Source organism: Copidosoma floridanum, unplaced genomic scaffold (assembly GCF_036245765.1).
Source record: "Copidosoma floridanum isolate Cflo_tuat_1 unplaced genomic scaffold, Cflo_Japanese_pri ptg000021l, whole genome shotgun sequence".
NCBI classification, from domain to species: domain Eukaryota; kingdom Metazoa; phylum Arthropoda; class Insecta; order Hymenoptera; family Encyrtidae; genus Copidosoma; species Copidosoma floridanum.
The window spans coordinates 26,729,450-26,752,120 of NW_028321898.1; the positions used below are offsets into that span (position 1 = coordinate 26,729,450).

A 22,671-nucleotide genomic window follows, 5' to 3' on the forward strand; every position below is an offset into this window, starting at 1 on the left:
TACCCGTTAGCCAAATTGGTACCACATTCATTTATAAATTCGTATTCGTTTCCTTCGAACACATCCGCCAAAGGACGCTTTATTTTAAAAACTCGCGCCCGAGGGCCCGAGAGACGAGAGTGCGCGCGCATAGGAAGAGACATAGTGGGGAGTGAGAGAGAGAGAGTCAGGAAGTCACAAGTCAGGAGTCAGGATTGTCAGGAACTCAGGAAAGGTTACATGAAGAAACATAACCTCCTTGACCGGCAAACGCAGGCAAACGTGTGTCTGCGCGTGGGGGGCGAGAGATAAGTGTGTCTGCTGGTCGTCTCGTCTTCTCCTCGCGCCTCCTCAATCCTCATCCTCTCGTCACGTCAGTCTTGTCTACCTTGGGTATATAGTCAGTCAGGTCGGCCTCGGTGCGTGTGTTTTCGTTTGTCCAACAACTGCGTGCATGTACCTTGTTGAAAAAAAAAGAGTTTGCAAAGCCGGGGTGTGTGTGGTTTAATTAATTTAATATTCAAGGAAAGAAAGAGAGCCTCATCGTCGTCGGCCACCAGCAAGATCCGCAAAGATAAGGGACCGGCAGAGAGAGGCATAAGGAATCTACGTGATTCATTTTAATAGCACCATACATGCATATCTAAGCCAGCGTGTGTATACACGTCCGTGTCGCCTACACCTGGACCTGACTGCAGAGTGTTACAGCTTACAGCGCAAAGGAGAGAGAAAGAAGAGGTGGAGTTGGTTGCGCGTCGTTGGATTTGATATGTGCAATGTACGTATTCTATGTACCCATTTCGTGGTGCGTACTTAGTTATACTGCTGCAGATATTCGGCTTGAGCCGAATGTCGGCGCAGCCTCAACCTCCTGGATTTTTTATTTCTTGACTCTTTTTATTTTTTTGTTTATTACAACAGTAAGAAAAAAAAGGCGCTTGCATGTACGTCAACGTTTGGAGGACTGCTGGTGACAGCATATTCATGCTAAGTACGACAGGGCAGACAGCCGGGACAGTAGTTACAGCAACGACAACAGTTGCAGAGGAGGAGGAAAGAGAGGAAGGGTTGTAAGCAGTGGCTGCTGCAAATTTTTGGAGATGCTGCTTGATTGAGTACATTCAACAGGAGAAATCACTACCAGCAGAGGAAACTAGTCAGAGCAGAGGTAGCACAGTGACCGATGAGAGAGAAAGAGTGCACAGTGCTGTCCGTGAACTGTCATGATAATGATGATGATGAAGAAGGAGCAAAGGAGATAGAAGAGACAGATAGCTGTCGTTGTGCCGCCACTGAAGCGAGACTGTGTGTGTGTGGGTGTGGATATTACACACGCACGCAAACGGCACAAGTGTATGCATACATGTGTAAAGACAGAAGAGATACATACACACTGCAGAGGAGTGGATATATAGGAGCAAGAGAAAAAGAGAGAAGGGTAAGTCGTCAGGGAATTAATATTATTACCCATAGAATAGGCCCTAGCTCTTTCTCTCTCTCTCTCTCTCTCTCTCTCTCTCTCTCTTTCTCTCTCTCTTACACAGGAAAGCATCGATTTTCAAATCACGTTTGGCTTAGGTGAACATACACATCAGCTCGTTTGAAGACCTATGAAGAACAAAAAGAACTGAACACATGCATATAGAATTTTGCCATCTCCCCCGCCCCTTTTGGCATATCATATCATCCTTCTCATCACCAATTGTGTTTTCTTATCTTTCTTTTTTTTCATTCATTTTGTATATCCAATAGACTAGAGGATGTGTGGGTGAGCTTGATTGTGTGTCTTCTGACTTTGGAGGTACCGTACACCATTCATGATTTAAATGGCCTCAATTGTTCATGTATTAGGTTCGATGAGGTGTCCAATATAGTAGCTTTAATAAGCTTGTCACGTTTGGCTTTTATATGTATATTAATATTCAAGTTGACTTTCATTGTAATATGCTGTAGGAAAGGAAAAAAATTTTTGTCAGCAGATGGTCACTCTGAGAGTAATTGATTTTTTAATCAGTTCTGATAGTTTGTGTTGTGATCAAGTGATTTTAAATAGCAACTACAATAAGATATTGTTTCTGCAAATCTACTAATCAAGCCTCTAAAATAAATTTTGAAAGTGTGAAAAAGGCTAGTATGTAAAATTGAATTAGTAAAAGTATTGTACTTTCCAGAATTCAAAGAAAGTTGAAATTTCATAATTTCCCTTAGAATTGCATTTGCACAAATTTGATTTTGGTTTCCAAGCAAAAAGCGGATCTCTTCAAATTAAGGTGTAAAGTTTTCAGCTTAGCATCAATAATAGAGATTGTTCCGTGGCTTTTGCTTGTGGTTTTGCTGTTGTAAAATAAGTAGTGACAAGCTGCAATTTTTGTGGTCAATTATATCATTACACTTATATGGTGTGGATAGTGCAGTTAATAAAAATTGAAGGCTACATACAAAACTTTGTGTAAAGGCACTTCAGGTAACAAAATATGATTAGTGAATAGGTTCTTGCTTACAGTTACATATAAAAATTTGAATTATGTATGTTTCTGTTATCAGTTTAGAACTTTCTGTCATCCATTGTACTATACTCTATTACTTTATTAAAATTCTTATAAGGTTTGTATTGTTTAGTGTAATCAACTGAACATACAAACTGAAATAATTCTTGTATGATAGGTTATGTTTGTTAAAAATTAAGTTAGAATATTAATCTTGACATACTTTAGGTAAATGGTAAAACACATTTATATTTTCTAACTAGATACTATTTAATACTTTACAAGAAAGTTTATTTATACAATCAAGCTCTTAAGAGCTACGTTTGAATATTGAAACTTAAGATAACCTTATAAATTAATTTCTTCAAATTTTAATTAGCTTTCTCTTGTCACAAATTAGCCTGAAATACATATAATGTTAAAAAAAATTACTTAACTTGTATAAGTAATCGAATATCTTTAGTGAATCATTTCATAAAACTCTAAAAACACTTATATGATTCACATTCATTTTACAGAAGATTCATAGCTATTATCGCACAAATTACTTTTGTCATTGTAATCACTACAAATGTTACATAGACAAGTTCTTCAGAATGATCAGTCGATTGACTTGTATATACTCCAAATCATTTTCATATGATTATATGTTATGTATACTATCAAGTAATAAAAATCACATGATTCTATTTTCAATTTTAGAAAACTGGACCGTCCCAGAATTGAGAGTCCACGAGATAAGGTGCTCGCGCTGAGCCTAGGCGCACTTGGATCTCAGCGTCATGTCTGGCCTACTATGCGCTCGAGAGGATCAGGCAAACAAGCGAGTAGCCTGTTATTATCTCCAACAACGAGTGAGCGACCCCGTCATAAAACGAAACTCCCACCAGCCGGTAGTAGCAGTAGCAGCAGCTCACTCCCAGCATTTTTGTCGTCGTGGAGCCTTCCTTTTCAATTCGACAATCATCTCGTGTTAATAAGCTGAGTCGCAGCTAAGGCGAGATGGCCGACAACGCCATCAGAAAGCCGGCGCACAAGCATGCTTCATCGCCGGCCGATCACAACGCCAGTCCAGCTGCCACTGTTCATCCGGGACAAATGCCCGCCCGCAAAATATCCGCACCCGTGCACCGTACCACGACCGAGACGATACGTATCAGCGAGCCGATCGACAATTTTGGTGAGCGACTCAATTCCTTTTACCTTTTGTTGTTGAGATTCAATAAATTATATGAAACCGTGACGTTGATGGTTGTAGGCAAAGGCCAGCATCACCACCATCATCATGGCCAGTCGTTGGGCTCGATACCGATGACCACGGCCAGCTCAACGTCCAACAATCCAAACACGGGTGCCGCAATCGCCCAAAACCGTACGAAGAAGACGTCGTCGTTTCAGATAACGAGTGTCACAGTGGGCTGCAGGATGAGCAACGACGCGGGCGAGGACTCGAACGACGATCTCGACGAGTCACATACAGAGGACAACAGTGTCGAGCACTCGCGGATCACGGATATCGAGACGCCGAGCTACTCCGAGGACACCTTCTCCAAGGACGACGTCTTCTTTAACGCGAGCAATGCCGCTTTGAGCACGGCGCCAGTCATACCGACGAGTTCGCAGTACGGCTTGGCAATCGTGCCATCGTCTGAGGCTAACATTACGAGCAACTCAACGAACGAAAACAACATCAACACACTGGACATAGCCTCGGTCACAGACAATAACATCATCAATTTGCTGTCAAGCAGCACTAAGCAGGACGCCGATTTGCGAGAGGTCCACTCGCACGGTAGGAACGAGAGGTTCAAGGTCGTCAAGATCGAAAGCACGGAGCCTTTCAAGCGCGGACGGTGGACCTGCATGGACTATTTGGATCATACCTCGGTCAATCAGTCGACGACTACAAAAGTGCCCGACCCGAACGAAGTTTGTATATCGTACGGAGTCACTGATGCGGGTATCGTCGTACCCGAGATTGTAAACAAGGTCGTCGACGACATGGCTGGCATGAGCATCGATGCGAATGGACCTATGCACCCTGAAGTGCAACAACAACAACAACAGCAGCAGCAGCATGCAGGTACGCAGTCATTGGGTGCTGCTTCTGCTGCTGGCTATGCGCCGGTGCCCACGCAACAGCAGCCTCAGCAGGTACCGCCCCAGTACTACCAGGCCTCGGCGACTCAGGCGCAACAGCAACAGACTCAGGGTACAACGTTGCCGGCTAATCTACAGTCAGCCCACCCGAACAGTATGGCACAGACGCAAAGCATGCCCCAGGGTACTATTCCGATACTCACCCAACAGACATGGTAAGATCTAATTTTCTTGAATAAAAAATCATAGCTAAAGAAAGTTTACGATGCTTATGAAAACTTTGAAATTTTCAGTCCTGCAACGCAAACGAATAACATGCCAACGCAGCAGCAGACGATCACGCATCCTCAGACAGACGAGACGACGACGTACGTACCGGTGAATTCACAAGCGCAATCGATGGGCCCACCGCCGCAAGCTCAAAACGTATGCCAACAACCAACGAGTGTCGCGCCCTCCCAGCCTCCGCCAAACATACTCGTACCGCAGTCACAGCAACAATCCCAGCAAGCACCGCCGCCCACGTCACAACCTCAAGCGACGCAACAGCAGCAGATCCCCGAACAAATGCAAGCCGCTATGCAAAACATGCAGAGCTTGCAAGGTATCCACAAAGTTCCTCAGTCCAGTGGTCCCCCACCACCCCAACAGCAGCAACAACCCCAACAGTCACAACAGCTACAGCCTCAAGTATGTTTTATTGCTGAAAAGTTTATTCATTTGGCTAAGATGAATAATCAATTTTTATTCGCTAACCATATACTCGGCGAATAAATACGAATACTGAAAGTATAAGTTTAATTGTACACAGGTGATGTCGACAAACGCTCAGATGCAGTCAACGCAGCAACAACAGCAGCCTCAGACACAGCAACAACAAACGGCTACTGGAACATCAGCCCAGGTGCAGATGGTCGGTGGTATGCAACAGGGTAACATATCATTCCATCAACAGCAGCAACAGCCAGTTGAATCCGATCAAGATTCGATGGCGAATATGATGGTCGCTGGTGCCTTGGCAGCTGCGGCTACTGACGCCGCACTTCTTGAGTCTCTGGCGGAAGTTACTCAAAATGCCGATGATCATCAAGCGCATGATGATAATGAGAGGTATTTGAGTGTTGATTTTTACTCTTCAAACGTTAGGATTCATTCCCTGAATTTGACAAATACAACAGTTTAATAAGATTTTTTCTTAAATCTTATACTTAATTTAAAAAATCTTGAAAAGAAACGTTTGGATGACATGAAATAGATTGACAATTCAATTTTTTATTTTAATAAACTTTAATCTTTTCGTAAAGTTGTATAATACAGTACTAAGAATCTTTAGTTATTTTGGTTATCATTATCTATATGCAACACTGAATTTCAAAATAAAACTGAAACCTCTAGTTTAAAAATAAAACTGTAGCATTTGTCATCGTATGTTGAATTAAAACATGTTATTAATTATATGAATAGCTGTGTTATACTTTTAACTTAAAAATCAAGAAATTGTATAATAGACTTTTTTATTATTATTTAATTACTTGACAAAATATTTCATTTCATATAATAGTTCATTTAAATCTGCCACATGGACTTTCATAAAATAATAGGCAGAAAGAGATCGAAGACCTTCAATTTATTTGTACAGTTATACATATTCATTTGTTTCTCATATTTGTATTTTATTTAATTAGTAAAATCCGTGGTTTTAACATGTCTTTCCATGACTAGCATTCGTTTTGTATGTATCTATGTATTTATATATTTTTATTTACAGCATGTCAGGGACCAGTGCAGTAGCGATTGATAATAAAATCGAGCAAGCTATGGTAAGCACTTTTTGTTGCACGAATTCCTTAATTGATATTTTTGTAAATTTATAAACCAAAATACTTAAATAAAATACAATATCACCATTTTCAACGATCTTAGTAAGGACATCAAGTATGTTATCTGAAATTGCCACATGTAATATTTTACGATTAATATTGTCTTTAACGATAAGACATTTAACACATTTTTTTTGGCTCAAATGAGGTATAGAGACAACCGTTTATACTTATATACATCATGTGTACATTCTACATACCCTTGCAAACATATGTACTTAAAGATCCAAAGAGGATATAATGAAAAGCCAAGCCATAAAAAAACGATGTAAAACCAAGAAATGAATATTGTTTCGTTCGTTGCAGGATTTGGTAAAAAGTCACTTGATGTTCGCGGTGCGGGAAGAGGTCGAGGTGCTGAAAGAAAAAATTGCAGAGCTCATGGACCGCATCAATCAGCTAGAGGCGGAGAATTCAATCTTGAAGGCTCACGCCACACCCGAGACTCTGGCCCAGCTGAGCCAATCTGCCGCTGCTGCAGCCGCAGCCGCTACTGCTGCAACGACCAAGTTGCCCACTATCAATAATTCCGGAGGTGGTCAATAGGTATATAAATAATATAAATGAAACGCGAATTAAAATTTTTTAAAAACGCTTGTACATAAATAAAAAAAGAAGTGAAGGAAAAAAAATTCAACTGATTCACCTCGTGAAAGATTTATACACACCACCTCTGGCATCACAAACTCTCCCGTCGTCGATAATACGCCACACACACACACACACTCGCATACAATTGATTTAATATATAACTATTGTACATAACTTTATCGACTTTTTAGAATTTATAAATAATGAGATTTATTACATTGTATATGATGGTAAGTTTTCTTTCTTCTTTCTCTTACTTTTGCCTTTTTGAAAAAATAAGGATATAAAAACCGATAAAAGAATAAGAGCACTACGCGTTATGTGATCGAGCAAATTAAAGCGATTCTTCAGCGAATGTATAGTTGATATTTTATACTGTTTGTTTAGTTTCGTTTAAATTATAGGCTAATAAAACTGTATGCTTAATAAAAATGATTTCGAAGTATTATATTAAATTTTTTTAGATCAGCTCTGTTTTTATAATCGTTATATTTGTTTCGTCTTTTCGATGTGATAAAAAAAAAATAAATAAAAATATTGGCTACAATTGTAATAACAAAAAGTAAGGAATTGCGATATAAAAAGTCAAAGTGCTTTGCATTTTTACTATTAACTACACATTATATACATGTGCGGAATGAGCGAAATTTTAATTAAGAAAAAATTGACGAAAAGTTGTATATTAAACGACAACTAAGGAAACTCTGTTTTGTTGTGTTAAATAACATACTGTCGACTTAGGATTAACTGCGACAACAGAAAATTCTATAATGAAGAACAAAGAAATAAATGATTCGAGTATTTATAACGGAAATACCAATAATACCAAAATGAAAGTAGCAAAAACTAAATTGTTTTCAAAACTCTAAAAAAAGCTATGTAATATTTTTAAATAATTAAACGATTCGATCATAATGTAAGATTATTTTATGTGTTGCATTGAATCATGCATTTATATTTATAGAAAATTCCAAGAATGTTTTCGTATGCTTTTAAGTTACATCTAATTCTGGTATTTTCTTCCCTAAAGGTGGTACGTAACGTATCCAAATGCTTACATTTTTGCTCTTTTCCATGTATGCGAAACAAACACTTTTGACGAAAAATTTCGCATTCTGTCTACATCTTATGTTACTTTATTACACGCCTAATAAAAAATTTTTAACTGTAAAATAATTGAATGATTCGCTTTTCATTTTAAAAATTTATTTATATCCTTTTGCAGTTTTTTCACATACTTTACTTAGTTATAATTAATAAAGCAATTTTGCTAATTTAAATGTTTGCCGTTAAACTATACTGTTCTGAAACTGAAAAAAAAAAAAAAATCAAAAACTCATACAAAAATCTAAGAGACGCAGTTTTTCACTTAATAAAGTTAGCGATTACAAAAAATGTATAATATGAAAAAAAATTATAAGAAACAGGTTGGGTAAATTGAAAGTAAAGCCTTCGTGTGTGCCTTTTGATTTAGCGAAAATTTTATTACTCCGGGTCGCTATATAAAGACTAAATATGACACTTTTTCTTTAAACGTAAAATCTTCAAGATCAAACGAGAAGCAATCACATTGTACTCCACGTGACGGCATTATATACTTTTAAAAAAATATTAATATTTAATAATTACACCTTAAAAATTTTATAAATTTCTTTTCATCAAAAGAAAGCCAAAGAAAAAAAATAACAACGTATAACTTCTTACCATTACTTTTTAATTTATGCGTTCGTTTGTTTAAATTTTGTTCCAAAAAGTATGGAAAATCGGGAACTTGCGCAAATTTTCTTTAGGTTTTACCATCTTATTTTAATCATTTTAATCGATAAATAATTAAAACATCTTAACCACTAAGTTTTTAAGTATAATAACTACAAAGAAAAATTAATCTAAATCAAAAGCTCGTGTTTATTTTAATGGTAATGATGTGATCTCTTCACTAATCTAAAATTTTCATATACATTTTATGAGTTTGAGGGAATACTTTGATAGCAATAAGAAATCGTCATTCGATTATCTATAAGAGCGTCTCTTGTAAATTTATTTACAACGAAAATATATCATTACGTGATTCGCCACGTATCACACATCAAGTTTATTTGTTTCTTGTGTTTCTTATTGCTACCTTAGCCGATAAAGCAGTCACGCGAAATACATTTTCAGAAAGAAAATTAATTTCCACCTTTCACCACGTATTATTATTTTGTTGTTGTCTTAAATTGTTCACAACTTGAAAAAAAAAAAATTGCAATAATTGATAAAATGATAAAAGTGAAGATTTTGTAGTAACACGTGAAACCAATTAATTTCACAAATGAGTATTCGTCGTTCAAAACCTGAAACATGAATTTGCAAGTTCCCGTGATAGCTCCCGTTTTGTTAGAGAATGATGGTGCTGTGACGAAGACGAGAGACGACGAAATAAAAGGGAGATGATATTTTCGACGACGAAAAGAAGAGAGAGCGCGAGCGCGAGAATCGGCATAGTTTTATTCTTCGCTATCGTCTCCTCAAACAAAACCAAAGTTCTTCGTTTTGATAGCCAGCAGCAGTTTGTGTCGTAGCACGTGACGCGAGCTGTACAGGGGCACATAGAGGCGAGATATGCAGGTGTTGGCCGTGGGTAGATGCATGTCGTCGGCTGGTCGGATCGTAACGCTCGGCATAGGCTGGAATCCGTCTTCACTTGCTGGTAATGCTGGTGAACCCGTCCAAAAGTAAACCTGTAAAAAAAATTAATTGTGACAATTTTATACACAACTAAGTGATGTCAATTTTAATTTGGTAAACATTTTACTATTACTTACCAAATCCTGTCTTTCCGTGTGCGTCATTTTCTCAACGATCGACCACAACCACCTTTTAAATTTAACTAGCCTATCAGTCGACTCACCCGACTCGTCGTTGAACGACGTGTACGATATGAGCACCGAGACATTGATATCACCGACACCATTGAGTAACAGTCGAAGGTCCTCAGCTGTGAGACCATCGAGAGCACCTTCTGGTAACACGTCGAACACACCCTCGCGTATCGCTTCGAGTGCTTTATCTTGCACTTTGACCATTCGCACTTCCGCGTACTTGCGAACGTAATCGTAGACATTTGACGTTGTCACCTCGATGCTATGGCCATTATGTACGAGCTCAATAGCGCCACCGCCTTCCTCTGGGCATAGATCGATGCTACATGAAAAGAAAAAAAAAATTTAATTTAATAACCGTTAACTCAGATAAATGTAAAATTTTTGACCTAGGTAGACTTACTTAAACGTAAGATCCAAGTGGAATAAGTTGCTGCTATCTTTTGTCTCAGCGTCAACAACAAGCTGCCTTAAACTCTCATATATGACGGGATCGAAAAATGCAAGATCGTGGAACCTTATCGGTCTACCGAGAATGTATTTTAACACGTGTCGGTTCAGGAATATTGGGAATAGTTCGTTTTGCTGTAAACATAATCCTATTAGCCGGCCGACATTCCTAAATGCGTTTAATCTTTCGTAGGACGCTCTTCCCTGTCTCGGAGTGTAGAATCCTCGTTTACCAGGTGCGTAGAACAGCGGGGCGTTGTCTTCTGGATCATCAACTATCGAATTGTCTAACAAAACGAAATTACATTTTATAAATTTCATCATGATGAAAAACATAGCAATTTAACGCTCAAACATCAGCATACCTAAATTCTTTTTCTTAGCACCAGACCGCTCGGTTAGACTAAAGACATCGAGATCTAGCAGAGCCTCACTTGCCAGATCTTGATTGTGACTATGTATAAGTTCATACGCTTCCTCGACTTTCTGTCTGAGCGATTCCTCTGATGCCAGCAGCATCAACAATTGTGCCGGATTCATCTCTAGTAGCATACCCGTAATTTTTTCGGCGTGGGACGGTTTCAGCGCATACACTTTTGGGTATAATCTGTCACCCAATTGTTGCTGGTGCATCGTTAAGTGATCGTTGTTTGAGTGACCGAAGGGTGGCGGGTGATTTGCGGAAGATGAGTTGCCGGACGAGTTCGAGGACGACGAACCTTCCAAAGAGGTCGTCGGATAAAACGAACGAGCTTCAAACGATAGTGTGCGACGCGATTCTCTGCATTTGACGGACGATCGGATGTTCTGGAATCCACATAATTTTCAATCATTTCGTCGGAAGTGAATTTCAACATAAATTTTACAAAGTTTCTCTTACCTGTCGTCGGAGATCTCGATCGCGATCTTTGATTTTGAGCTTTTGCAAAACGTTGCATTGAGTGTATTTGGAGCCTATTTGTGCTGCTTCAAGATTCGGTAGTTTCTCATTGGCTAGGAGTGCCTGAAAATATAAGAAAAAAAGGAAAAAATTACAATTGATAACTATTTAATTACAGTGCACCAATAGACTGACACTGACCTCAGCTATCGCTGTGTAAAAGCTGCGCGCCACGCCCGAACCTTCTCCAGGCTCATCCTTAAATGTAACTTTGACACGCGACACTGCTAGTGGTGGTGCATTCGATGCCCTTCTATTATAAATGTTGTACTGTGTATTCAGTTCCTTCATTGTCTGAATGAGCAGCTGCGTTCTGTCGCGTTCGACCTTAGACAGCGTGATGTCTTTTTGCTGTATGCTTCTTAGTTTTTCCATGTCTCTCCTGAATTTCGCTTCTTTTACTGGAAAGCCACCAAGCTCGGATACTATACTTCCAGTCTCTAGACCCACATCCTCCATGAAAACTCTACCGAATAAATCGAGCGAAAGCCTCCAGCGGCCTAGCAGGATATTGTGTGAGATCTTGGGGCTAAGATTAGAAATTTGTTGTCTGCTTGGTGTTGGAGGCACAGTAGGTGCAGTACTAGCAGTGGCCGTAACAGTAGTAGCAGCAGCAGCAACAGTATCAGCTGGCTCTTCCGACGTCATTTGGGTGGTTTCCATCACTGTGTCATGCACAGAGTCTTCTTGAACTGTTGCGTTAGACGCGAGATCTACCTTCTCGTTAGCACCAGCTGTCTGTGACTCGCTACTCTGTCCTGTTACTGCTACCTCATCCGACGTCACGTAAAAAGCCTGTTTATCAACATTGTTTTGAGACTTGGTAGAGCAGACGCTGCTGCTGCCAGCGCGGACTATCACGCTGCGTTCAATTTTGTTGGTGCAAGATTTTTGTGGACTGCCACTACTACTATTGCTATCTGTGTCCACGAGCTGGTTGCTAGGAGAGACAATTATCGGAGCTCGATCTGTCTGCATGTCGGCTACAGCTATCGTATACTGTACAGACTCGGCTGATTGACTGTATACTTTTGGCTTGTCACTGTACTTTGCCGAACTGGATTCACCAGGATTTCGGTTTGATTCTTGAGCGTTTCTTCTGTCTGCGTTATTGCTGCCCTGACTCTTAGCTATCTGTTCTGAAGTGTGACCCAATATAAGCGTAGACGAGTTGATCTGTTGCGTCTCGTTGCTTCTGGTGGACAATCCAAGCCTCGTAGGTAATCCTTCTAGTCCATTAGCTCCACCGGTTGAATTTTGACGAGGTACTCCGAAAAGATCTTCACGCCTCGAGTGCGGTTGCAACAAATGTGGCTGATCAGCGAGAGGTAATGCCTCGGAGAGGCTAGTGTCAAAGGGATCTAAAGCAGGACAACCTAGACAAAGAGTCGAGTCCGAACGCTGGAGGAAGGGATGTTTTCTGCCTTTGCCCGAGCCGCTGACGGTGCTTGAATTTAAAGTACTGTTATTGGGAGCCGAGACGCACGGAATGTTAAGCAGTTCGGGATATTCAACCGAATCAGTTTCCATTGCAGCAGTTGAGTTAAGAGTGTCTTCCTCACCCTCTTCGTTGTCATTCTCATCCTAACAGCAAAAGCCATGATAATCGGGTTGATATGAATAATAATAATAATAATAATAATAATAATAATAATAATAATAATAATAATAATAATAATAATATTAATATTAATAATAATAGGTAGTTTGATTTTGGTTACGATTTATTTTACCTGGTCATTCCAAGCAGCATCAGAAGCATCTTTAGGCACGTCTCCCCGTGATGTCAGTGGTTCGGATAGAGACCTCATATAATAGACGAGAGCATCAAACACATAAGCTACGTGGCGCAATGCGGAAACGTCCAGAACTGGCAAGCTGTCTCTGTGCTCGCCATTGTGAGCTCTCATTAGCGACAGACAGTAGGATAAGAATTCGCGTCTAGCCGAGTGTGCATCTGCGCCTTCAATTTCAGTATGTCAAGTTAGTTTTTTGAAATCATGCGATTAAAGTGAAAAAAGAAAACAAAACGATTAAATACAAAAAAAATAAATCAAAATTCCCTAGAGTAGAATCAACGTTAAAAAAAAATCAAAAACAAAAAAAACGCATAGTGATCCCCAAAAAATAAATACCCTCACGTTCTCTACTGTTTCGTGCAGCATCAGTGTTGTTAAAACCGGAGGTTAGTCTCGTGGACCCTTGACCTGCTGCTATATTCGACGAGGCGGAAATGCCGGTACGAGCGTTGCGGCCACTACCACTTTGCAACGACAGCGACAAAGCCGCTGAGTTAAGTAGTCCAGTAAAGTTGCCACCCGACAGTGAAGGCGCGCTGTTTAGTGGGTGCTCCGGATGCGAGGGATCGGCACTGCGAGTGAGGGAGACCCCAAAACGTAGCTGCGCCTCTGTTGCATCCATGACTGTCAACAGCCAGTCCCACGTTGGCTTCAAGTGAGCCTCCAGATACATCTGAAAAGCAATCGAACGTCAATTTTTTCACGTTTTCACACAACTTTAGGCATTAAAATGTTTCTATCTTAACATTACGTACCTGCAAGTTGATGGCGTCATTGTACGAGACATCCAATGTCCTAGGTAGGGTCGGTGCAACCATTTTGTAGGCCTGCATCATTGTTAGCAAGTCAGCAATTTGCCGAATAACAATCCCAAATGCTCGGGCCAGACAACTGGCAGTCGTGCCCATGGTGATGGGCTCCTGTGTAGTTGCAACTGCTGAGGTAGCAGTTGATCGTCGGAGTGACGACGGATCGATGAAAACAAGGTTATTGCCACCTGTGACTCTCACGCCGGTTGTACGAGTATTTGTTTCACGATTGCGGATGGCCCACTGCATTGATACAGGCGCAAGATTGTTGCGTTGGGCTTGTCCACTGGAACCGTTTCTGCGCTCGAGCTGCTCATCACCAATCTGGAACTCTTCCGTGTCCTGGTCATCTGTCTCTCCAGCTTCGCTTTCGTCATCTTCCTGTTGGCTCGATTCACCAGACTCGTCTTCAGGATAGAGCAATATCGAGTTCATGCCGCCATCCGAACCGGCAGTAGCACCTGTTTGAACACTACGCTGAGCTGATGCCGTGTCCTGGTTGCTGTGGTTGTCGTCAGAGTCAGATTCGGTTTCAGCCTCGACCATCAAATCAAGTTCGGTGTCAGATTCACCGTCACCAGGAGGATCTTCTCCAACACCGGGGGCAACAGCGTCAACTTCGCTCAGAGGCTGAGTACTTACAGGTGCTGAGGATTCCTCGTGCTCGCTCATTTCGCCATCCAGGTCCATTGGAACTTCTGAAAAGAAAATAAATTTTTCTTTGTTGATTTTAAATAATCTTGGATTAATTAGAAAAAAAAAATGTCTTTTCAAGTTTTCATGAAGATTCATGTTGATTTACCTTCTCCAGGCTCGGCTTCGTCAATATTTGATGCATCTCTGGCAATGGATAAGTTATTGTTTCCCTGTTGGGCTTGCAAAGAAGCATCTAAACTCTGTGCATTAAGGCCACTGTGCGGAATCAAAGGTTCAATAGAGAACAATTCCTCAGATCCGTTGATTGCTTCAATAGCAGAGCTTGTAAGAATGAATGGCGCAGTAGGTCTGGATACCCCTAAACGCACTGGTGCAATTAAGGAATCAGCAGTCTCACATAACTCTTCAACAGCTAGTTTGATTAGAGCTTGGAATATTCTGCGGCACTTCACCTGCGGTTGCGAAGCTTGACTTGTACTGAAAATTGAATGATAAATTATTATTAGGGAATAAATAAACTGTACTGAGATGCAACAGAAATTGATTGATTCGTACCTTCTTCTCTTGGCCGTGTTGGGCGCCATCTCGATGGCGAAAATAACAAAGATCCTCGCCACAGATCTAACAAACCTGCGCGCCACGATATTAGCCTCCTCCATCCTGCCTGGTGTACTATCATTCTGCAGTTCTCGAATAAGGGTCGTCAGGAGCGTATCCAACATTTCAGAACTACACTTGACAAGCAGGGAATGAGTAAACTTGTCAAGCAACGCAGTACCACTCTGTTTTGATCCCTGGCTCTGATCGCCGAACAGCTGATCCGTAGTGGCATTTTCATGCACACCGGACATGATGGTGCATTGAACGGCTGACCAATCGTTGAGAAGTCGTTCAAGAGCTTTGCGATTAAATCGCGGTGGTTCGAGGTCATGATCGGGCATGTCCGATTCAGCAACAATACCGTCCGAAGTGGGATTCTTACGATTAGCTGATGTAGAACGCGCCCTAGGTGCCGAATGGAACTGGCGTTGTTCTACCGACTGCCGACCAACTGTCTGTACTAAGAACAGAAGGATAGACTCGCCTCTAGAATTAATTTTAGTTGCAAGATCGGTACTGGTCACAAGCCTGCATAGTAAATCATATCTGGCATTCTGACGGCCAGCGATCAGGGCTTTGCACTTGCACTTTTCCCAGCAGTCACAATACGCGGTGGGTGAAGTGTGCTTGAGCTTGCAATCGTGACCACGATGGCAGACCTTGGCACACTCTGTACAACAGCACAGAGACCCAGTGAGACCGCAAGTGCGACATTCAAAGATATCCTGGTTTATGTGGTCAGCACCTGTCCACGTGAAGCTGCATGTGTCGTTGCAGCAGGTGACAAACAGGGGTGATAGATCAGGACTTGCGTCTGCAGGTAGTATCATTGGGGCGCAGTCTTTCGTATCTTTGCCAACGCGTTGGATCGTTTCAAGGATTACAAGTGCGGCACTATACGCACGCACCGACACTGCAAGCATCAATGGAGTCTGGCCCTGTGAATCTCTGTAATCACAAAACAATAGTATTTTCAAAGTTGTGCTAAAACCAATTCGTTGAAGGAAAGAAAAAAAAATTCATTGTTATCACACCTAGCAGTAAGCAATTCTCTGAGGTGTGGAGCTAAGACTGGAATCTCGCACATATATTGCAATATAAGTAGAGCATTTTTGCGTCTTTGGGCCGAATCAATTATGTAGGTATTATTTGTAGCTGAAACAATAATCACAAAATTTTAGCAACGTAAAAAAAAAAGTTGTTACTGATTTGCCGTATTTGAAATTCACGTACTGCTTCTGTTCATCATAGATATGCTAGAAGCTCCAATTCCAAGTAAAGAATCTTCTTCACCTGATGTATTATCAAAAGCTTCTGAAGGCCAGTTCAATGTTGGGATTGGCTCTTCCATAGGGGCGGCGTTAGCATCAACTGTATTCGAAACCAATTCATGCTCGATGCTTGGGTCAGTTTCTTTATTTGACGTTGGAGCGCACATAGTTATGCAAGCATGAAGGATATTACGATTGCCATCACAACGCTCATTGAGAATTGATTGCATTTGAGCCACATTGCCTTCTAAGATGAATGAAATAATTATGTCATAAATTCAGAAATCGCGCGTTGCGTAAATTCAAAAAGTAACTTACTCAGCTCTTGGTCCAGATTAGTGAAAACTTGTTTAACACCTTCAAAATCGCATCTGAGAATCCTTGGCATGAGCAAGAGATTATCAAAAACGAGAGCAATAACAGATACTTGGTTCTTAAGGTTCATAGAGGGAATACTTGGGATAGGAATGGTTGAGGCACCAATGCAAAGCACTGGCACTAGATCCAGCCAGTTGGGATCACGAATTGCGTCAGCGCAGTCTTTTGCAAGAGGATATATCGTGTTATTTCCGTCACGCAAAATCATTGAACACTCGGTATTCTGTACGAATATGAAAAAATTAGATTACAACAAGATTTTAGAAACAATATTAATATAGTTAAAAAATTTTAACCTCTCCAGCATTAGTAAGAATGATATTTTGAGGCTGTAAGCCTAAGAACGACGAAATATCTGATGGAATGTAACAATCTTGTACATATCTGCCAGTGCTTATATTATAAATCACGTAGCTCAACTTATTTCCTGTACGTGAAATTGCATGAATGCCTTGTCCATCTGCTGCTATCGTCAAAAGATTGTCGCTAGAACCTTCAGCGATATTTATACGTCTTGGTGTCCGTTGGAAACAGTCTGGCGCGCGAGAATTCATGGATGACTTCATTACCTGTAAAATTAAAAATTTAGTTTAAATTCCGAATAATTCGGTGTTCCTACGAAAAGTACAATTAAAATCTTTAAAAGAATATTTACCATTAATTCATCCTTACGGAGAAGCCTGCAATCAGCAAGAAGCTTAGTCGGTTCTTCAGCTATGTCGGCACCTTCTTTATCTTTGAACTCCTTTTCTTTATCCTTTAAATCTTTATTTAAAAATTTAACAGCCACGTAACAGCCATCCACTTTAATTACTTTTCCAACTGGAAGTGATTTAACGTCCTCAACAAAAACAACATCTCTTAAATGCCATTCTTCTTCGTCTTTTTTTTCAGAGTCATCACTTTTTGGAGCCATGCGCTTTGTTCTTTCTGTAATAACAATTAAAATAAATTATTTTAAACGTACAAGGCAACAATCAATCATTAAAATTTCAATGAAAAACTTACTGTGACTAGTCGTAATGCTACCAGTATCACTGCACGTGCTGGATGCTGGTGATGGCGGTGGTGGCATGTCTATTCTGTCAGCGGTCTCTTTATGACTGGATTTGTTGCCACTGTTGGAAGATCCATTGCTGTTGGTTTCTCGTTTTTCAGATGTTATATTAGGTGGCAATATTCCAGTAGGGAGAACTTTGAAGCGGCACGTAGCGTCAAGGTTCCAAACAGCTGACAATAATTGTCCAACTTTAGGTACACCATTTGCTATTGTGAAACCTATCGCTCCTGGTTGATAAATGGGACTATTTTTCATGCACACGTAGCTACCGTATGTTATTTCGGACGTCGATGCAGTGGATGGTCGGTGTTTTTTGGACTTAGCTTTATACTTTTCCCATAATTTCATTCTCTGAGCAAATGGTAAAACACCCCTAAATTGAATTGAAGAAAAATCAGTTTAAACTATTCAATAGAGTAGTAATGGAAAAACTTGATAGCATGCTTACCACCAATAAAGGGCTCCGCTTTCGAGACGAGCGACTGTATACAGTGAACAAGTGTACAACGATACAATTTTGTCTAATGTGAATTCTGTGAAAGCCTGAGCTGGATGTTCTAATTTCGAGGCAACGTGTCCCAAAAGTTCGTCAAGCCAAGTAGCAACTTTACCGCTTTCTGTACTGATGGAACACCTAATCGCTGCAGCCGATATGTTTACGATTTTTTCGCCCACCACGTTTAGAGCTACAGCTTTTGGATGATGAATATTTGGGTTCTATCACATAAAAAGCAAAACAAATGTTGGGAAAGCACTCTAATATAATCGTACAAAATATATTATAGGGATAAAAACTTACGTCTGGATGTTTGTAAGGCTCGGAATCGGACCACCGCCACTGGTAGAGTTGACCGGTCGACGAGATAGCAATCAATTCACTGTAAAGCGCAGCAATTTGGGTGAAACGAGGAGTTGCATCGCCACGATCATTCCACCATTCTAAATCCTCAGATATCCAAAGAGGACTTTGAGATGCCAGTTCTTTCTTCTTGATATCTAAATTTAAGTACCCATAAAATTTGTTAACAGCTTTAAACATTGAAGCTGTACTACTTGACAAAAATAATTTCAATACACTTACCTGGATCTTTATCCCAAGAATCTTTCAAAGCAGTTTCCAGCCAACGTCGTGGGCCGTAATACTGACGATCTCTCCATCGGCTAAAGCTATCCCGATCTCTATCGCGTTCCGACGGTCGCTCATCCCTGTCAATCGCTAGTCTACGGGACGGGCCACTACGGCTGAGGTACATGTAAACGCAAGAAAGTTATTTCATATTATTAAAAGTCTGTCATCATTTAACACCCTTGACGATCGATCTAAGAACCCCACAAACCTCCTCATCCCTGGATACCCGAACACATCTTCCGAAAACATAGAGTCGGCATCAATTATAACCGAATGCTCGTTACTGAAGCCTCCATCGAGTAACGATATAAGATCTTCCGGGACATAACTGTCAGCTGCATCTTCGCCATCATCTCCTTCTTCGTCGTCTCTTGAAAGCAGATTGTTAACAGCAAGGTTGACATCTAAATTTGTACGCTGTAGTTCGCGCATGATCAAATTGCGGCTTTTGCCTTGCAACACCATTTGGGCCTGAAAAGACAATAATCATGCAACTACGTTAAAAAAAAAAAAAGTTAAATTTAAACCTGCCGTCCGATACCTGAGAAATAAGATCTTCTGGTACGAAAGGTGCCGGTACCGACACAACCGGACGAGCGCTACTGCCACCACTGCTCATTATGACTCCAGGTGGGTTGATACGACCACTACCTCCCGTACCACTGCCTGTACCACCTCCACTGCCACTGCCACTACTACCTCCGCGGATGGCCGAGTTGTTGCGCATTATACGGGCACGCGAACGTGAAATGCCGGCTCGACTGCTACTGCCACCGGTACCACTACCGCTATTGCCAGTTGCACTGCCGGTGCCGCCTCCACTGCCACTGCCGCCTCCACTACTTTGGTTTGTCGACGAATTACTGGCATGAGTTTTGCTGGTGCTATACAATGGTTCATTCATAAGGAATAGAAAATAATGTTTTTAATAGTGATTTGGGACTCTACTCTTTACAATATAAAATTAAAGAGAGCAATGCAAAATAAATGAGTCAGTAACAGTTGTATATGTATTTTACTAACCCTGTGGATATAAGTATTCTTTAAACAAATAATAATGCTAGTTTTAATTGTTGACAATCACTATATTTTTTAAGAATAAACACTATAATGTCATAGAAAATAATGTCAAGTACTCAAACTACACTAGTCTTAGGTTTTTAAGTGATTATTACTGTAGTCAAAGTATGAGGCTCTTACATGGAGCAGTGGTGCCTAAAAAATTAAAAGGAAATATTTACTTACTTTCTGTTGGGCTCTTTTTTTCTCAAGTCCAATCTGTCATATATAACTGTGTATGCAACGCGACATATTTTGTTATCATCCAAAAGCAAACCAATGTGCGTTGGTCCCACAACAATACGTTTAACTGATGATTTGAGCCCACTGAGGGCAGGTGGGGTGACAAAACCATATCTATTTATTTTTTCAGCTACTTCTTTTAATCTGAAAAAGTGTATTTTTATCACTGAGAAATCTGTACTTCATTAAAAAATTGAGAAGTAGGTTTTGATTGAATAAATTAACTCGAAAAGCATGGAAGACAAAACGACTGCATATGATTTCACAGCAGAAACTTTGTTTATTAAGTTAGGTTACTGTCAATAAAAAAATTTTCTGTATTGCCGTAATACTTATAAAAGCACTGCCTTTTAACAAGTAAAAAAGTTGACACAAAACAAATTGTTTCATAAGCCAAAAATAGTGAGTTTCAATTTCACTTGAATGTGCATGTATAATTCATTCCAACAATTAATCAGTTTTTCAATAAGGGTAAATTAATCTCGATCAATAAAGCTACGGATAAAAAATTGTAGATTACAATAAAATCAAAATGATGTCATCAGGAGTTCATGGCTTGAAACTAAATGTCGCACAAAAAGTAAACATACCAAGCATGACCATAAGTAAAGTACAAACGATCAACTAAATTTTATGTTTCCAAATGTGATAATAATGCAAAAACTCCCCTTCCCTACATTTACGAGAAAAGTTTTGCAAAACAAAACTTGTTTGTCTTGACAAAGATTGTAAAATAAAATTTTCAGCTGATTCAAATACGATATCCGAAAATAAGTTATATTGCGTTATATTGCGTTAGGCAGACGTTGTCCAAGAAGATGGTTTTGGAGTAGAATGGATATATACGCAGCAACGCAAGCGTAACGTATGAGTGTACATAAGTAGGCGATATGCAAAGCCAAGGAGTAATTAGGCTAGAAATTGCGTTTAATTCAATGGAGGAAAGCTAGCCTTGTGCTTATACGTCGAGAAGTGACTTACCTGTCGTTCAGTTGATCGTCTGTCCCAGGCAGGGGATGAACGACGAAGTGTATCGAGGAGGAGCTCATGGCTGTTGAGTGCGTTGCACGATGTTGGTGTCTCAGCTCACTCCTCGAGCTAACGAGGATGAGCTTGTGCGTGCCCTGCTTCCTCTACTCCTCTTACTTGCACGCACTCCCCAATCACTCCGAAGTTACGACTGTATTTGAGTGTATATATATATATATATATGTCTTTTTGTTCTGTATATTGTTGATATATATATCTTGTTGTTCTTCCCTGAGGAAGATGTGGTCGAAATAATTCGGGAATCGGGCAAGAGAAAAGATGAGGTTAATGACGAGGTCGACGCCTCTTCTGCAAGCGTATTGTGGTGTCGTTGCACGAGGCGTGTGGACTTGATCTTTATCGCTGATAAACTGCTGCTTGCGTGTTTTTAACGTGAATTTTCGGGCCCCACTCCCATCATAGCGGAACGAGTTACTGTGGCCATGTCTCGGAGAAGGAAACTTTACTGACACTAAAAACTAGGTACTAAAACTCAACCAAAACTCTCTCTCTCTCTCTTTTTCTCTCTGTCGAAGTTTTATTGCGATAAGTGATGATATCTCTTTCTTTTCACGATTCGCGATTCCCTTCCCTAGATCCCTTCATCATCCCTTGTAAGTTGTGAAGTACGCGCCGTACGTGGTGTGCAGAGAGAGAGAGAGAAAGCGCACACTTGGCACACTGGCACTTGCATTGTACTTCAGGTAAGAGGGAAATTTGAAATTTTACTATTTGCGCATGCGCGAATTGGAATAAAGGGCAAAAAGCGCGCTTTTTTAAATTTCACATTTAACGTCATCTATTTATCTATTTATCTATTAATCTATTAATTAGGCAAATTTGCTGCGAGAAGGTCGCCTAAACCCTCCTCGAGGAGCATTGCGTGGTGAAAAAGCACATGTGAAAAATCACAGAGGTACTTGCCCGTAAAGTCGCACTGGCCGGGAATCGAACCACGGTCTCCCGCATGCCAATCCACGACCTAGCCGACTGAGCCACCGCGCGCTCTAGATATATATTTACTTTGGATTTTATTATTCTGGTGAAGAGAGCACGATGTAAAAGATACGTGAAGTTATGTGTACCTAGTAATTACAGTAAATCACTACTAAGTATGTGCCATGTGGTCAATTTTCAGGTAAAAGTGAAGTTTTACACTTGCCGCAAATAGCAGAAACAATGTCAACTTTTTATTTTCTATCTACAATATTAGTTGCGGCTGGTTTATGATTAATCATATGTGGCTCTGCTAAGATAGTAATAATTATTTGGATCAGCGTCATCTAGCGTTGCGGATTTTTGAAGTAAAAAGTGGCCCTAAACTTTTCAGCCAGAGCTTTAGCGCGTAGA

At 40.4% G+C, this 22,671-nt stretch overlaps 2 protein-coding genes across 7 annotated transcripts; one reads left to right on the forward strand and one right to left on the reverse strand.

Moving 5' to 3' along the window:
- Positions 1-207: 207 nt before the first annotated feature.
- On the forward strand, positions 208-7,481 carry LOC106639191 (uncharacterized). Of its 5 annotated transcripts, none has more exons than XM_014352683.2 (9): positions 208-398; positions 505-757; positions 901-1,417; positions 3,168-3,645; positions 3,724-4,780; positions 4,859-5,255; positions 5,377-5,675; positions 6,334-6,385; positions 6,752-7,481. In XM_014352683.2, the coding sequence occupies exons 4-9, from the start codon at positions 3,468-3,470 to the stop codon at positions 6,989-6,991; spliced, it is 2,223 nt and encodes a 740-aa protein (XP_014208169.2). In that variant the 5' UTR covers positions 208-398; positions 505-757; positions 901-1,417; positions 3,168-3,467; the 3' UTR covers positions 6,992-7,481. The 5 variants fall into 5 exon arrangements, with proteins under 5 accessions (XP_014208169.2, XP_014208170.2, XP_014208168.2 ...); XM_014352684.2 differs by having other exon boundaries at positions 208-372; XM_014352682.2 differs by having other exon boundaries at positions 208-757.
- Positions 7,482-8,493: 1,012 nt separating this feature from the next.
- Positions 8,494-21,946, reverse strand: hyd (E3 ubiquitin-protein ligase hyd). Of its 2 annotated transcripts, XM_089594104.1 has the most exons (25): positions 21,274-21,946; positions 20,236-20,436; positions 19,532-19,874; positions 19,199-19,461; positions 18,943-19,103; positions 18,661-18,857; positions 18,310-18,578; positions 17,810-18,234; positions 17,457-17,731; positions 17,098-17,370; positions 16,742-17,024; positions 16,386-16,670; positions 16,187-16,307; positions 15,108-16,100; positions 14,698-15,029; positions 13,842-14,593; positions 13,423-13,759; positions 13,021-13,250; positions 12,059-12,871; positions 11,429-11,920; positions 11,228-11,350; positions 10,713-11,154; positions 10,301-10,634; positions 9,841-10,219; positions 8,494-9,756 (listed from the first exon to the last, which is right to left on the reverse strand). In XM_089594104.1, exons 1-25 carry the CDS (start codon positions 21,339-21,341, stop codon positions 9,544-9,546), a joined length of 8,604 nt encoding a protein of 2,867 aa, XP_089450230.1. In that variant the 5' UTR covers positions 21,342-21,946; the 3' UTR covers positions 8,494-9,543. The 2 variants fall into 2 exon arrangements, with proteins under 2 accessions (XP_089450230.1, XP_089450229.1); XM_089594103.1 differs by having other exon boundaries at positions 11,429-12,871; positions 13,842-14,614.
- Between the last annotated feature and the right edge of the window lie 725 nt (positions 21,947-22,671).